This window comes from Barbatula barbatula (genome assembly GCF_947034865.1).
Source record: "Barbatula barbatula genome assembly, chromosome: 7".
In the NCBI taxonomy this organism is placed as follows: Eukaryota; Metazoa; Chordata; class Actinopteri; order Cypriniformes; family Nemacheilidae; genus Barbatula; species Barbatula barbatula.
The window spans coordinates 24,305,717-24,320,913 of record NC_136770.1 but is presented as its reverse complement, the minus strand read 5'-3'; the positions used below and the strand labels follow the sequence as shown (position 1 = coordinate 24,320,913).

Genomic DNA, 15,197 nt, shown 5'->3' with positions numbered 1-15,197 from the left:
GGTACAGTTGAATATAACACAAAATTGTATATAAATGTGTCTTTTAATAACATATATGACATTATATTTACAAATGATTGCATGTTCGTGACATTTGAATGTCGTTTTTTACCTTAAAACGGAAAGTAAACGGCTCTTCCTCGTTGAAGGTTCTGTATACGCTAAAAATAAGCTCATCAAATATTTCAAATTCACAATTCACGTCCAGTTTTTTTCTCACATGGCAAGTAGTCGTGTAATAAGCAGGATAATGTACAAGCAGATCCCTTCAGTGTGACACAAGAACCTTCACTGCACAGATTAAAATAATGCAAAAACATGACCCCTGAACCTATTTACAAATGGTCAGTAAAGGTGAAATAGATTTTGGTTAAAAATAAATAAATGTAATTATTGCAAACACATGAAAAAGTGTTAAATTTGTTTCCTTATTTTGCCCTGATTTACAATGGTACGCTTAAAGTAATGATTTATAAGTTTCTGTCCCGTTGGATTGATTTGTGCAAGTTTGATGCCACTACCATGTAAAGATAAGTAAAGTAAGCTTTAAAATGTGTTTTAAACAGATGTAGAGGATGAATCTACAGGACCGGGTCATCATGAATAACATTCAGATTGTTACAGATTGCTGCTTTAAAGCAAATATACGTTTCTTCAGTGTTCCTTTAAAATTCAGTTTGCTAAACAAGTCTGACGTATCTCTGAGTGACGTCACTTGCAGGTACTCAAATCACAAGTTACACTTAATAACATCCTGTTTATCAAAAAACATTTCCTGTTTATCTTGGTTTAAAGCGATCATCATTTAGTGATCTTTTTTATTAGAGCAAACATCTCCTGATTCCATGAACACTTGTGTGTGTGAAATTCACACGCTCCTTCAAGTAACTGACCTCTGTAACCTTTGACGTTGGCTTCAGGGCGTTGTGACAAACTGTGAGAAGCGTCAGTTTTGCGTTGGAGGTTTGACTCACTCGTCAGTTACCAAAGAGTCAACGTTCTGGAAGGCGTCTGTTATTTCGTTACGAGGACAGCCGCACTGGTGGTTTCTCTGGGTACATGTGGGCAGGTAAAAGCCATCGGTGACACCATGAAGAAAAAGTCAGTAAGTTGAAACGCTTTCCTCTCGTGCAGGGAAAACACTTTCGCACGACGTTATCAGAGACACGATCTGGACATCGAGATGTGATTATGATGTTACAGTACATTCAGATGGAGAACCAGGACTGATAAAAGGTGCAGAAATGTACTTGATGTTTCATATCATTCACACCCATGTTATTCATGATGACCAGATCCTTGAAAAGCACAGACCACTTGTCCTCTGTTAGGAATGGATGTTCCCCCCCAAAAAAGAGTTAATCCACAAAAAACAAAATTATGTTTTTAATATCAAAAGGAAAAAGTTTTTCTGTAACAGATGAAACACTGTTTGCAATACTGTATGATGTGATCAATAAGCCGACATGTTCTTCAACGCAACAAAATACGTTTTTACTTTTCCTGATTATGGATAAATATAATGCAGAATTCAATTTGAATGACAAAGAACTAAAAAGCTCTAATATGGAAATGAAAGGGATGCGACTGATGACACATAATGTCAAAACAACATTTTGACTTTTAAATGATGAAAACGTGTCTAAAGCTCAGGACAGGTTTGTTACGGCTTGGGTTGCACAATTCTCTTTCCTAAAACTTTTCATTCTGCAGAACCTGATGAATTCAAATAAAAAGGCATAAAAAAGAAAAAGCAAACCTGTTATAAAAGAGAAAAACGGAAACTGTTTTCTTGTCAAATCCGCCCACGTTTCCTCTCTCTCTCTTCTGTAACAAAAGACCCGTCTAAGACAAAAGTAGGAGGAAAGAACAGAACTAACCTCCTCTGTTAAAGAACCTCAGACCAGTAACACTTGTGGTCTCATTAGCTAAAAATGTTGACATGGAAACGGTGGTACGAACGTTACATGCGCAACATCAAAGGGACAGAAATTGACAAGAAACTGAAAGAAAAAAGCTCCTGTCAAAGTCTGTTCAGTGCACGTTGTACCACAAAGCTTCAACCGCACCAGTGGAAAGTTTCCGTGTAGCAGGTCATAAACTGTCTCCTTGCTTTGCCCTCGCAGGCCGGCGTTCACATCTTTAAGTCCATTAATCTAAGTCGAACGTGACGGAAAACAGTACAGGCCGTATTTTTCAATTGAAATACGTTAATGGAAATCAGATTTTTTACTAAATACACATTGCTGGTCTTATTGTGCATGTTACTCCAAAAAATCCTTAAACTGGACAGTTAAGCACTCCGGTTGGCATCACAGAACCTCCTTTATATAATAAAGTGTGATGCAGCGTTACATGAAAACGTATGCACATGTGCAAGAGTTAAGAGAAGATGCATCTTGATATTTTATTGCTCATATGTTGCTCCTTTATAGCTCACGAGACCGTATTCAAATTCCTTGACAAACATACAAATGGGAGTAACAAAGTCAAGTGTTTCTATACGGCAAGAGCTGATGTGTTTCGAAAGGATCTGATCATTTCTTCATTTGATTCTTCATTTTCTTATTCAGATTGTTCATATTGAGACTTTAGTATGTGCGAGTACAAATTGAGGAAGAGTTGAGATCTCAGAAAAACACCAGGAGACATCTGTGAGGCATGCTGGGTCTTATTTAGAGAAACGGTTGAGACACTGTGAAGATTTTAGGATTCAGGCGTTAGAATCTGTTTCACAAATTGCATGTTGCTTTATTGTAAAACACACATGTACACGCTGGCACACGCACTTCAACACCGCCGTTCTATCCATCATGGTGTGTTTCATTAGGAATGTATAACCCAGGTTCCCCATAATGTGTGTCATTGCACGTTCTGGCAGCTTCGGTTTTCCAATTGTTCAATAATGATCTATTTGCCAATTCAACCCTGGCAGAAATGCCTGCCACGATATGAATTAAACATACAAATGGAGCGAAGCGAGGCACTTTTACTGTGAACTGCTTGTGAAAAAGGAACATTTGGGAAATGTTATAAATGTGGTTATACTGTGAGAAAGAACATGAAAAAGCATGCGATGTGAGGTCACACGCTTTGTGTCACTGAACAAAACACTAAATTCTTCAAATGTACATCAATAAAAAACAACCACGACTCTCTCATTTAACATTTTTATTACCGACAAAAAGAAACAAAAAGGCATAGTGACACAAAAATGACCTGGCTGGCAATGAAAGAAGAACCAGCGTTCAAAAGGTAAATAAAAAATAGCAATCGTCTTCATCATCTTCAACAACAAAAAGAAAAAAAAAACAATAGAATTCAAATATTGTAGATATAAGCAAACCCGATCTCATTTTGTTCATAAATAAAAACCTGTTAAACATTATTAAATATTAACCGATGGGCGACTCGCTGATAACATTTCTTTTAAATAGTTATCATTGCTGACTTTACAAATAAAATAACTACAACTGGCAGGTTTGTGTACAACTGAAATGTCTTAGAAGTTTTTCTTTTTATTCAACTAAAAATCGTATGCTACAGTAGAAAAAAGATTCAAATAAAACGTTTGACTAAATGATCGAATGCATTTCGATTTTCCCACAAAACTCAAAAGATGAAATCAACACAATTGAACATCTAGCAAAGGCTACTAGAAAACTATAGACCCACTGTTGTTTTACTGTGTGCTGTAAAATCTCACATAGAGAACATCATTGTTTCCCTTTATGTCATGTCGGTAGATTTAACGTCAGTCAAGACAAAAGAAATGACCCGGATTTCAACAGAAATACTGAGATATCGTGTGTGCTTGACGTCACGTCAGATCAGTCCGAAGAGAATCTCCATGTGCAAGGTAGCTAAAGTCAGTTTAACAGCTAGCTACTAAAATACTATCCATTGACGCAGACATGTGAAGGTCGCTCTATCGCCCCCTTGAGGACCGAAAACAAGCATGACACGATTAGCCCTCGCATGGCGCTAATGTGTTTTCTGTCCTCAGGCCTTCCGAGCGATTACGCTTTTATCCGTCGCCATTAAAACCTGAGAGCAAAATGTTTGTTTAATTCAATCAAAATTTTGGTCGCGAACATTCTCGGGAAAACGGGGATCCTAAACGGAGAGCCGGGTCATGTAGTTTGTCATGGCTTTAGTCATCCATCTTTCTTTATTCTCTCACACCAGCGCGCACAGATTTTAATGCAAGATTTTGTACGTGTGGAAATGCTCTTCGGATACCACAGGCCGCTCAGCTACACAACACGCAAACACATTCACCCTCGCACGCATTCACAAAATACCATTTAAAATACAAATCAATGAGTTTTAAGTCATATTAAAGAAGAAAAAATATCTGGACTTCGTCTTCCAAATCTGACCCCCAAAAAAGTGATATTTACAATCACACTGTGACAGAGCAGTAAAGACCAACACCGGCCTTTAAATTACAAAAGAAGTCGACTTATTTCTCCTCTATTTTTTACCCTTCCTACTAAAATTCACAGAGCATCAGGTGAGCATTAACACATCGCTCTCGGAAGAGCGTTACTGAGACAGAAAAGCGCAATGTCGCAAGCGGGAAATAAATAAAAGAGCAACGGAAAAATAATGAGACGAGAAGGAGAAGTAACTGAGACTGAGGAGAGTTTGTCCTCATGTTTTCATTAAAGCTCATGTGCCCTGAGGGCCGGTTTAATGGTAGTTTGATATTTTTTCCATTTGTTTTTCTTATATACACGTTCTTTTGTGTGTGTTTTTCTTTTAGCTGTATTCAGAGACAGGATGGGTCTCTGACAGAGAGGCCTGTACATTTTTAAGTGCTTGGCAAAAATGAAAGAATCGCTAGTAGTCTTCAGAACGCACACACACACACACACACACACACATCCCTCTAAAAACCAATGAAAAATGACACAGAGGTTAAACTGATGGTGTCTGGGAGGAGTGGTGGGTTGGTGGGGGGACTCCCTGGTGTTGGTGCATCTGGTCTCCTTGTTTTTCTTCAAGTGAGGTAGAGTGGCTTGTCCCTGCCTATCATACTGCCACTGCAAAGACAAACACACAATCGTCAAGAAACTGTAAAGGCACAGTTCACCTGAAATATCATCCTTTACTCATTCAAACTATGGTTCCATCCACACGACGCCATCCCTATATGATCTTTTCCTTTTCACGGCGTCGTCTCAAGAAATATCTGCGTACACACGAAACCGCCTTAAAGCGATGTAGTGTAAACGCCAAAGCTGTGTGTGGCACTGTAATTCTGCCACACAGATACACTAAAACGGAGAAGAAGATTTGGAGCATGCGCTGGGGTGATGACCTCATCGTTTCAAAATATATATGTATAGGCAGAACAAGCGAAAAGGTTTTCAGATGTGTTCACCCGTTTTAAAGAAATGATGGTTTCAGGCTCCCAAAAACGCTGGATCCGTGTGGACGAAACGGCAATACGATACAAAATCTTTACGTATACAGCTGATCGCGTCTCTGTGTGGATGGCATCTATAGCCTTCACTTAAAGTTATTGAAAGCTTTCTGTTTCTTAAAATCAAATCAAATATCAGTCAAACTAGTGTTTGAAATAAACTTAACTTAACTAATACAAAATAATTAACGTATAAAGCAATATAAAAAATAAACAAATCAACAAAAGCATTAATTAAATAAAACTAGAAATAAACTTTAACTCTTCAGTACGCAGAATTCTCACTTGTGGTCCTTTTCACATGGCACACGACAACCAAATGGTGCTTAGTTTCAAAATAAATCTGTTGAAAATTTAGTTTCATCCACACATGTTTTTAAAATGAGATATATTTTAGTCTTAGTTTTAAATAAATATATTATTTCAAAGGTAGTGTTTGCAAAAGTCTCAAGAGTGAACTAGAACATGTTAGTACAGGTTGTATATATATATATCGTCGTATGTGACAAACGTGTCGAGTTGTGTGAAATACTGCTTCGATTATCACAACGTCTATTGAATTGTTTATACAATTCCCACAATTTGTACTTTATACAAATAAATATACGGCTATCAATATTTTTCTTTCCTTTTTTAAGCCAATTTATCACACAAAAAGTATGAGTGTAGTAGGGCAGAGAAATGATTTATATCCCAGTTTTATCTTTAACACGATTTCAATGCCACACTTATTGTCAATACCAGTATGTTGTGGCACCACGGTTTCAATACTTTGAAGGTGTTTTTGTTTTATCTTCGATCTTGGCATCTTCTGAACATATGCGACTTTGTCTTTATAATTGCAGGGTGAACATTATTTCACATACTGCGCCTCCTCATGCGCACCGCAGACAGAAGAAAGTCATACAGGTTTGAACAATAAAAGCAAATGAAATCATATTGAATTTTTAGCTGAACTGTTCCTTCAGCGTTTTTATCGTATGTTTTAGTTTTGAACGCACTGCTATAGTACACAATAAAATATGACACAGCTATGAATCCACACATCCTGTTACTGAGTAACACATGTTTACATCACAACGCACATCCAGTTTTACCTGCAGTGGTTTCCACTGCATTCCCGGTTGCAATACTCGCCGTCCCACTCCGGATTCTGACCCACCGGGTTCGGAGCCCCTGGAGACTGAGACCCCCCCACACTTTTCTGATACTCGGACTGTAAGTGAGAAAATCCCTGAAAGAGAGAAAATACAAAACGTCAGACACAAACTCCAGTGCATGTGACCTTGTCATACGCAACTACCAAGAGTGATATCTTATTCTTGTTTACAAGTTAACATAATTGCTCTTTTTTGGGTTTTGCTGTATTACAACGCTGCAGAAAAAGTGCTAAACACCGACGGCGGTTTGGAAAATCAAAACCTCTTTCACTCGCCTTCACACACAACATGTCTTCTGGTAGAGATGACACCTTTAAAACAACACATCCTCCACCCCGCTTCTCACTTCGGCTCATTTTGCTGAACACCGCGGCCGCAAACTGTACGCGTGCCACGACCCGTCCTTCATTTACCGTTCTCTAGTTTATTTAACACTTAAAACACTCGCAACTTAGATTGTTCACACTGCTTTTAATATCAAATTATCCTAAAAACGAATGAAGAACAGATTGGTAAAAGTTATTTGCAGGAGAAAAGATCACCACGGTGAAATATTGCCTATTGCTTTACTGCATACTGTTCACTTTACAGTATACTCCATACAGTACGCAATGAGGAATATGAGTGCAATACTAGTGTACTTCTCAATGCATACTGCAGTGTACACAAAGAATACTGTCTACTTTTTCCAGATCTGAAGTATCTGAAGTGTGCAGTATGCAGGAATAAATATTTGTCACATGACCTCATGCTGAATGTTTATTTCAGTCCAGTGGCGTCAAGAAATAAGGTAATATATTTAGGATTTGAATTCGATTTTTTTATTAAAACTACGATATAAAAGAGTTACGTTTTTTAAGATGCAATGCATTACTTTTGACTCTCTATCGTCATCTCTGTTTGAAACAAGATTGCAGGTTACTTTACGTACTTAACACATTTTCTTTACACGTTGATGTTAAATAGACATTTGTCGATGTATAAATCATTACGATTATACCGTTGTGAACTTGGGTCGGAAAACATAATCGAACAATATTGTTTGTATTCAATAACAATTTCAATAATAAAAAATGTTATGTACTCAATAACAAACGTTTGCGAAAATGTTATTAATTGCAGCTTTTAAACTTGCTTTCAATTGTCATTTTGGAAATGGAAAGTAAACCCAAGCGCATTGCATTATGGCCATTTCGCCACCGTGCGATTCTAAGGTCCTATCTGCATTCATTTGAGATTTTGAGCTTCAACATGTTTGCATCCCAATTTGACGTTGTAGATAGAACCCAAATAAAGTCCCAAAACGTACAGAAAAAAGATCACAAGGTTTACACAGAATAAAACATGCGCCTCAACGCATGCAAAACATTGACGTATTCTAGAAACAGTAAGTGTTAATCGAGCACTTGTGGCGTTTACCATCATGCACACTAACCTGCTGTCCTGGGGGTGGAGAGTGGAGCGGAGCCTGGAGACCCATCTGGTGAGAGATGATTGGCTGCGACTGGACCTGTTGCATGCGGATTGGCTGGTTGAGGAGGGAGCCCTGGTGCAGGGAGAGCTGCTGGTGGAGAGGGGGGCTGATCTGAAAGGACGCTGGGGGGGAGGCACTGAGCGCGGGCAGCATGGCCGACCGGGGCAGGCCGTGTCTGGGAGCCCCCGCGGCGTAACTCTGGAGGTCTGAGAGGGGGAAGGGGCTGGGGCCCAGGTACGGGGAGGAGGGCTGCGGCGGGACGCTGTACAGGGAAGCGTTGGGGGGCATCATGTGAGACGAGGGCTGACCGGACTGACTGCTTTTACTCTCCACCGGATCATTGTAGCTCTGAAAGATGAAAGAGAGAGACAATATTTCCCTCAATTATTTCTCCTGAACATCAGTGAGATTTAACGGAGACTTCTGCTCAAGTCTCACGTGTGTCTCAGATATTACCGAGCATCGTTTTACACCTCCAAACTCTCCGTGTGTTTTAACAATCACACTCTCATTCATTTAGTTTTATCCTACAACATTTTGAGACTATAAATGACTCCTATGAAAGAGCGATCTCTGAGCAAAAGTACATCGCGACAACAACTGACTAATTCGTGTCTATTTTCTTTTCTTCCATAAAGATAAACATTTGAGAAAAAACAACTGAGGACTCTGTGAGATGGAACATTTGAATGTTAGTGATGGCACAAACACATCTTTCCGTCATTTGTCAAATCAAGAGAGAGCGCTTATAGCGACGTATTGTTTCATTACGGCTGCGTAGGGACGCACACGTTGTAAATGGCAATATGTTTGTCAAATGTCACGCGTGACGGAAAGCCGGCCGAGTTCATCAGCGTCAAACTCACGTCTCATATTCATCCAGATGAAGATCCATCAGCATTAAACACGAGGATGAAGATGAGCGGAGAACGAGCGAGTCGCTGTGTGTGTTTATGAAAGAACATCTGCTTTTCAAACATTTCTCTTTTACATTAAACAAGTGAACATGGAGGATGTCCAGAACATGAACATCATTTACTTTAAAACCTTGAGCGGAGCGTCTTAACCACACATCATTACACACCTCGTACATCAGAAGAACTCTAAACAACAAAAACATCTTTGCATTGTCTGAAGAAAATCTCAGCATTCTCTCTCGCTTGAAATATGTACTGCCACCGCCTGTTGCTAGGGTATCATGGGCGGTTGCTATGCTGTCACTAAGGCATTCTTAATGCTTTCAAACAAGTTGCTATTTTGTTGCCAAGGCCTTCTCAGTAGTTCAGAACATGTTGCTATGCTGTCGCTAAGGAATTCTCAGTGGTTTTAAATACATTCGTCGCGTCCCAAATCTCCTACTTCCATACTATATAGTAGGCGAAAATGCGTCATGGATAGTATGTCGGAAACCTCAGTATGCAAAAAAACAGTAGTCGAGAAATAACCGGATGGTGTACTACTTCCGCCGAGATTCGTGAGGGACACTTCTCTATCCCATGATGCCACGGGAGCTGAGTACCGGTCACATTTCAAAGGTAAAATTATGACTAAATGATGTTTTTATCAACACTCATGTATAGGTTGTTGTTAATATGTCGCAGTATATTCGAAATGTCTGCATTCTCCCACTCATACTATATAGAACGCACTGTTTTAACAGGCGATATTTTCATTAGGTTTAAAACGTTGCCATGCCGTTGCTAAGGGATTTACATTCATTTTAAACACGTTGCTAAGCTGTTGCTAAGACATTCACAGCCGTTTAAAAGACGTTGCTATGCTGTTGCTAAGACCTTCACAGCCGTTTAAAAGACGTTGCTATGCTGTTGCTAAGACATTCACAGCCGTTTAAAAGACGTTGCTAAGCTGTTGCTAAGACCTTCACAGCCGTTTAAAAGAGGTTGCTATGCTGTTGCTAAGACCTTCACAGCCGTTTAAAAGACGTTGCTATGCTGTTGCTAAGGCATTTTCAGTGGTTTTAATACAGTTTGTTGCTATGCTGTTACTAAAGTGTTTTCAGTAGTTAAAACATGTTGCTATGCTGTTGCTAAGGCGTCCTCAGTGGTTTCAAACTCGTTCCTATGCTGTTGCTAAGGCATTCCCATTCATTTTAAACAAGTTCCTATGCTGTTGCTAAGAAATTTTCAGCAGTTTACAACACGTTGCTATGCTGTTACTTAGGCATTCCCAGTGGTTTTGAATACATTATGTTGCTATGGTGTTTCTAAGGCATTCCCGGTGGTTTTGAATACATTATGTTGCTATGGTGTTTCTAAGGTGATTTCAGTAGTTTAGAACATGTCACTATGATGTTGCCATGAGGTCCTAAGTGGTTTAAACACATTGCTACGCTATTGCTAAGGCAGTCTCAGTACTTTTTAAAACAGTATGTTGCTATGCTGTTGCTAGGGCATTCTCAGTAGTTTAAAACATTGCCATGCTGTTGCTACATAAGTTTTAAACACATTGCCAAGGTGTTGTAAAGGGGTTGCTATAATGTTGCTGTGACGTCCTAAGTGGTTTCCAGTGCATTTCTATGCATGTTGTTCGGTAGTCGAGTAAATTTTTTCATCATACAAAAGTTTATAAACTTCTTTCACATAATGATAAAACAATCACGTTACAAACCGTCAGCAGGTGCACGCTGAAAACAAGATTAAACACACAAACTTCAGTCTCACCCCTCCAAAAGCAAAAATAAATACATTAAATAAAACTCATTTACGGTTCAAAAGAGTCGCTCTGCTTTCATAAGTGTGTGTTTCAAGCTGTAGAGGAACACTTTTCTCTATCATATTTTCTTCCTTTTCAATACTCACACATCAATCACAGCATCTGCCAAATCCCGATTTTGACGAAATATTTAATTATACGCAATGAATGACGAGAAAGGCGTTTAATAAAAGACTCTGAGGTTGATGAATACTGTATTCACGGCTTAATCAACGCTCTTGTTTTGGTCCAAGGAGCCGAGATGGAGAGGTATGGAGAAGGAGAGAGAGTATTTAGCATGAAAATGCAATTTGCGTTTTTGAAAAGCGAAACAATGAATGTTAAATTAGCGGTTTGAAATCGGTGCGTTTTATTATGCAGATGAACGTACGCAATGAAACGACAGATTGTGTTGATTTGAATCTGTCAAACGCCCCTTCAGAAATTCGCTATCGATTTATAGATCGCACATGCGTAATGGCATAAAAAGCAGGCCGGCTCTGCAATCTTACAGATTAGATCAACAACGGAGCGGCCGCTGAAATGTGACAGAGATAAATATCACCGTAACAACAAGGTTTTGACCTAATGATGTTTTATTTTAAGACACGTATACAATAGTATGGCAACTATGCGATGAATAGTTCAAGTGCTTTGGGTTTGATCCAAAAATAATAAATGATTAATCCCCGTCGTATCTTTGGAACGCAGACTAATGCTTTACATTTTTGGTGCTTGAAGGTTTATATGATCTGTCGTTGTGCGACGAGTAAATATTTGCTTTACATGTTCGAGGGAACGCACACACGTTGTGTTGATAGCTCTTCCCATGAGAGTGTTCTGAGATCTTAGTCTCATGTTTACCCCTCCCACATTACTGCTGACCCATAGATATCACAGACGTGAACCTGACCAGTTACCTTGGAAACCAGGCTGGCTCGGTACGCTGCCAGGGCCTTCAGGTACTCCTTCTTGGCCGCTTCTGTTTTCCTCTTATATGCCTGCGAGGGTAAAAAACACAACAGCGATTAAAGACACAAACACTCTGCTGCAAACACTTAACCTTATCTGTGTACCTGTCTAGAGTCAACGTAAAACCTCCAGCAACACATTTCAAGTCAGAAACACAAGGTATACGTGTACAATACATTCCCAAACACATTGTGTAAACACATGAAGATTCTGGAGGGGTGAAATGATTGTAATGTAGATTGTAGGGGTCAAATAATCTGGATTTGAGAAAGTGTGGTGAGAAAAGTTCACATTGAGATCTTTAATAATATTGACTTTTGATACAGACTTGACGAATCTGAGCTCCCTTAGACAACATTGACCACGTTTACATGGACGTTTAAGTTATTTGCTTTATTCTGAGTAAGATAATATTACGATTACTTTAATAATATACCTTGTTCCAGTTTGACACGTTACACTACATAGTTTAATGGCATACGTCATTACATCCCTAAGCGACCCCGTTCAACGTTCCCTCCTTAATTTCATGAATCAACAGTTCGTCTTTGCCGTGGTACCACAAACAGTTTTTGGTGTTTTATTCATTTTCTAGAATCGTTGGCATCTTTCTTGTTTTCTGTTCGGCCCCAAAATGTGCTTTCTTGCTTTGATCCCTGTTGTTTGCCGTAAAACGAAACGGCTGCGAAAGTTCCTACGCGCTGGTAATACTGCGATTAAGGTGTGTACAATAGGAGTACTCCAGCCGTCTTAAACCGATTTGTGTTTACTACGATTATTTAGTAGTTCAGACGGATTAAGCTGATCATAAAGCTCTGTTTACATGGTCCATTTTTAATCACAGTATTCTTAGTGTTCATAACGGATTATTGTTGTCCATGTACACGTGGTCTATGTTGAAGTCTAATAACGCATCTGTGAGATTTCTGACTCTTTTTCTCAGGAGTAATATCTGAGACGCAGATGAGATTTCATTTCTCTCCGTTGCATCTCAATGATGTCCAAGATAATAAATGAAAATGTTAAAGTAAAGAAATGTTTCTCATAGGACGATGAGCCAAATTTAGCAGCATGCCCACATTTCATAAAGTAACTGAATGAACTACATCCACAGAGCATCCATTTTGGGTTTCTATCGAAGCGAGACTCGTAGATGTATGTCAGTATATCCCACATCAAAGACATGACACAAAAGGGAACAGAAAAATGAGGATGGAAAGGACGGAGGACGTAATTTAAACGAAGACAGAATTTAGTGAGGAACGCAGCCTATGGAAACAAAGTGAATGAAACGCTCAGCTGTGGCATAGGCTAATGTAATTGCTTGTCAATCATTCCACCATCCCAGAATTGCGGTTTCTGGCAACAAGTGCAGCCGATTCCCTCTGAAAGTGGGTCGGACATCGGAATGATTTCAGCTGATGACGGGAAACATGCTTTAAATTGGTGGAGAAATACGACACGCTGCTTCCAGTCACACCGAAGCAACGGCGTTCAACTGCGAATGAAGAAAAAATGAAACCTGGTTCTGATCCTGCAGAAATCTAAGTTACAAATGAGATGTTTTACCGTCTCAATTCTGTCTTGCAGGCGCGGGGGAGATGAAAAATGTGATCGTTTCTCAATTTTTGCTCAAACATTTCTCATTGACCAAATATCGCTAACAAGACCAAATAAGCCATCTACATTTGTTGTATTGCTAAATTTTCTGAAGTGTGTCTATTGAATTGCTATTTCTAAGATGATGGTTTTTAACACGAAAATCGTAAAAAAAAACCCACTTTCTTTCTACTTCAGCTCACAAAAGAAGATCATTTAAAGAACGATGATAAGCAAACAACATTGAACCTCATTGACTTCCATTGTATGAAAACAAACCCACCGAGACTTTTCTCAAAAGATCTTTTGTGTTTCACTTAAGAAAGAGTCGCATACAGTCACACGAGGAAGAACAGATAATCACATCATTCTCATTTGTGTCCTTAATACTTAAATACACATCCATACAACCCAAACTACACTCCCAGAAACCAAACATACAGACGGATGGTTTTCCCAATGGACTCCGCCGGTAACATTAAACGCCAACGCTGTCAGCTAATGTGAGTTTGCATTGTGATGGAGGTTAACTATTGAACGAGGTGCCGTGACTTTTCGCGGTAATGAACTCCCAGCGAGAGCCCGGCATCTTTAGTTTCAAATTATTTTAACCTCACTAATGAGTGGCCCTAAAGACAGCGGCTTTTAAATAAATTACCATGCCTAAGGATTTCTAATTATTCCAAAGTGAGCGGATTCATTAGCAATTGAAGCCGTCAGAGAGAGAGAGGCGAGCACTATGAATTAGACGTAACAGGCGTGTTGGTGCCAAAGAGCATGTGTTGCTAATCTTAATCACGACATGGCGGTCGCCCCCCGCTGAATTGACTCTAATTGTACCTTAATGAAATGTTCTTGTTTGATAACCTGTTAATTACTGCAAACACTAACGCGTGAAACCGGCTGACGCGGGGAACCGAGAGGAAAATGTGGGTTCCAAAGACTAGGTGGTTTCTCTCGTAAGTGCCGGAACGGACACAGGTTAAGCAATATAAACAACAACATTAATAAGGTTATGTGACCCAAACTTAACTTCCGGAAGATCTCCGCAAAGAATCTATAACTGTTGAGTAGTTGTAATATAATTGAATACAATTAATATACAATAAAATATGTATGTGAATTAATATTTATATAAATTTAAATTGTTATATTAAAACCAAACAAAGAGCGTAAGTTAACTGCAGGCCAGCACACGTGCCCGACGAAACCGTGTTAAACATTTCTGTTTACATCTTTTTTTGGGGGTTATTGGGTGAATATTACGTGTTCTTGACAGCTGTCACTTATATATACGCACATACAACCATCCAAACATCGTAAACGTATCATTATATTGCTGAAACCAAGATAAACTTTTTCTGTGAACATCTTCACATACTGAGTGTCGAACGGTTTTATAATCAGTAAATAAATGTTAGTTATTACCTGCGACTGAAATTACGCCCGTTCTCTCTGTCTGGCGGTTCTACATCATTTCACATATTCATCACTGATATGAGTGACGGCTCAGGGCCATCGCTAACAGAAATGACAGTCATCTATTGGAGCAGAAGTCTATCAATCATTCACTAATGGGACGGCTTTTCTCCACGGCCCGCAATGCGCTCGCTAGATACTTGAAATGTTACGTTTGGCAATCTTCCTTAAATTATTGGATTAACAATAGTGCTCATAAACACCAGAGCAAGATAATTATAGTTATTATTATAGTTATTAAGGTTTTGGTTCAACGCAAAACGATTGTCTGAAAAAAAATAAAAAAATAAAAAAGCTGATTACAATTTTTATTAATTTGTCATAAAAATGAAAAGAAAACTATAATGACTCTGACCCAGACTAAATTTTA

At 39.0% G+C, this 15,197-nt stretch overlaps 1 protein-coding gene across 9 annotated transcripts in view; it reads right to left on the bottom strand.

Annotated features, from left to right (window-relative positions):
• Positions 1-3,156: 3,156 nt before the first annotated feature.
• tox2 (TOX high mobility group box family member 2) overlaps positions 3,157-15,197 on the bottom strand; it is an 84,850-nt gene continuing 72,809 nt past the window's right edge. For all 9 annotated transcript variants that reach the window (XM_079460529.1, XM_079460530.1, XM_079460528.1 and 6 more), the window contains 4 exons: positions 11,698-11,778; positions 8,027-8,413; positions 6,529-6,665; positions 3,157-5,048 (listed from right to left, as the gene is read on the bottom strand). In XM_079460529.1, coding sequence (XP_079316655.1) covers positions 5,006-5,048; positions 6,529-6,665; positions 8,027-8,413; positions 11,698-11,778 — 648 coding nt within the window. In that variant the 3' untranslated portion in view covers positions 3,157-5,005. The remainder of the gene's footprint in view (positions 5,049-6,528; positions 6,666-8,026; positions 8,414-11,697; positions 11,779-15,197) is intronic.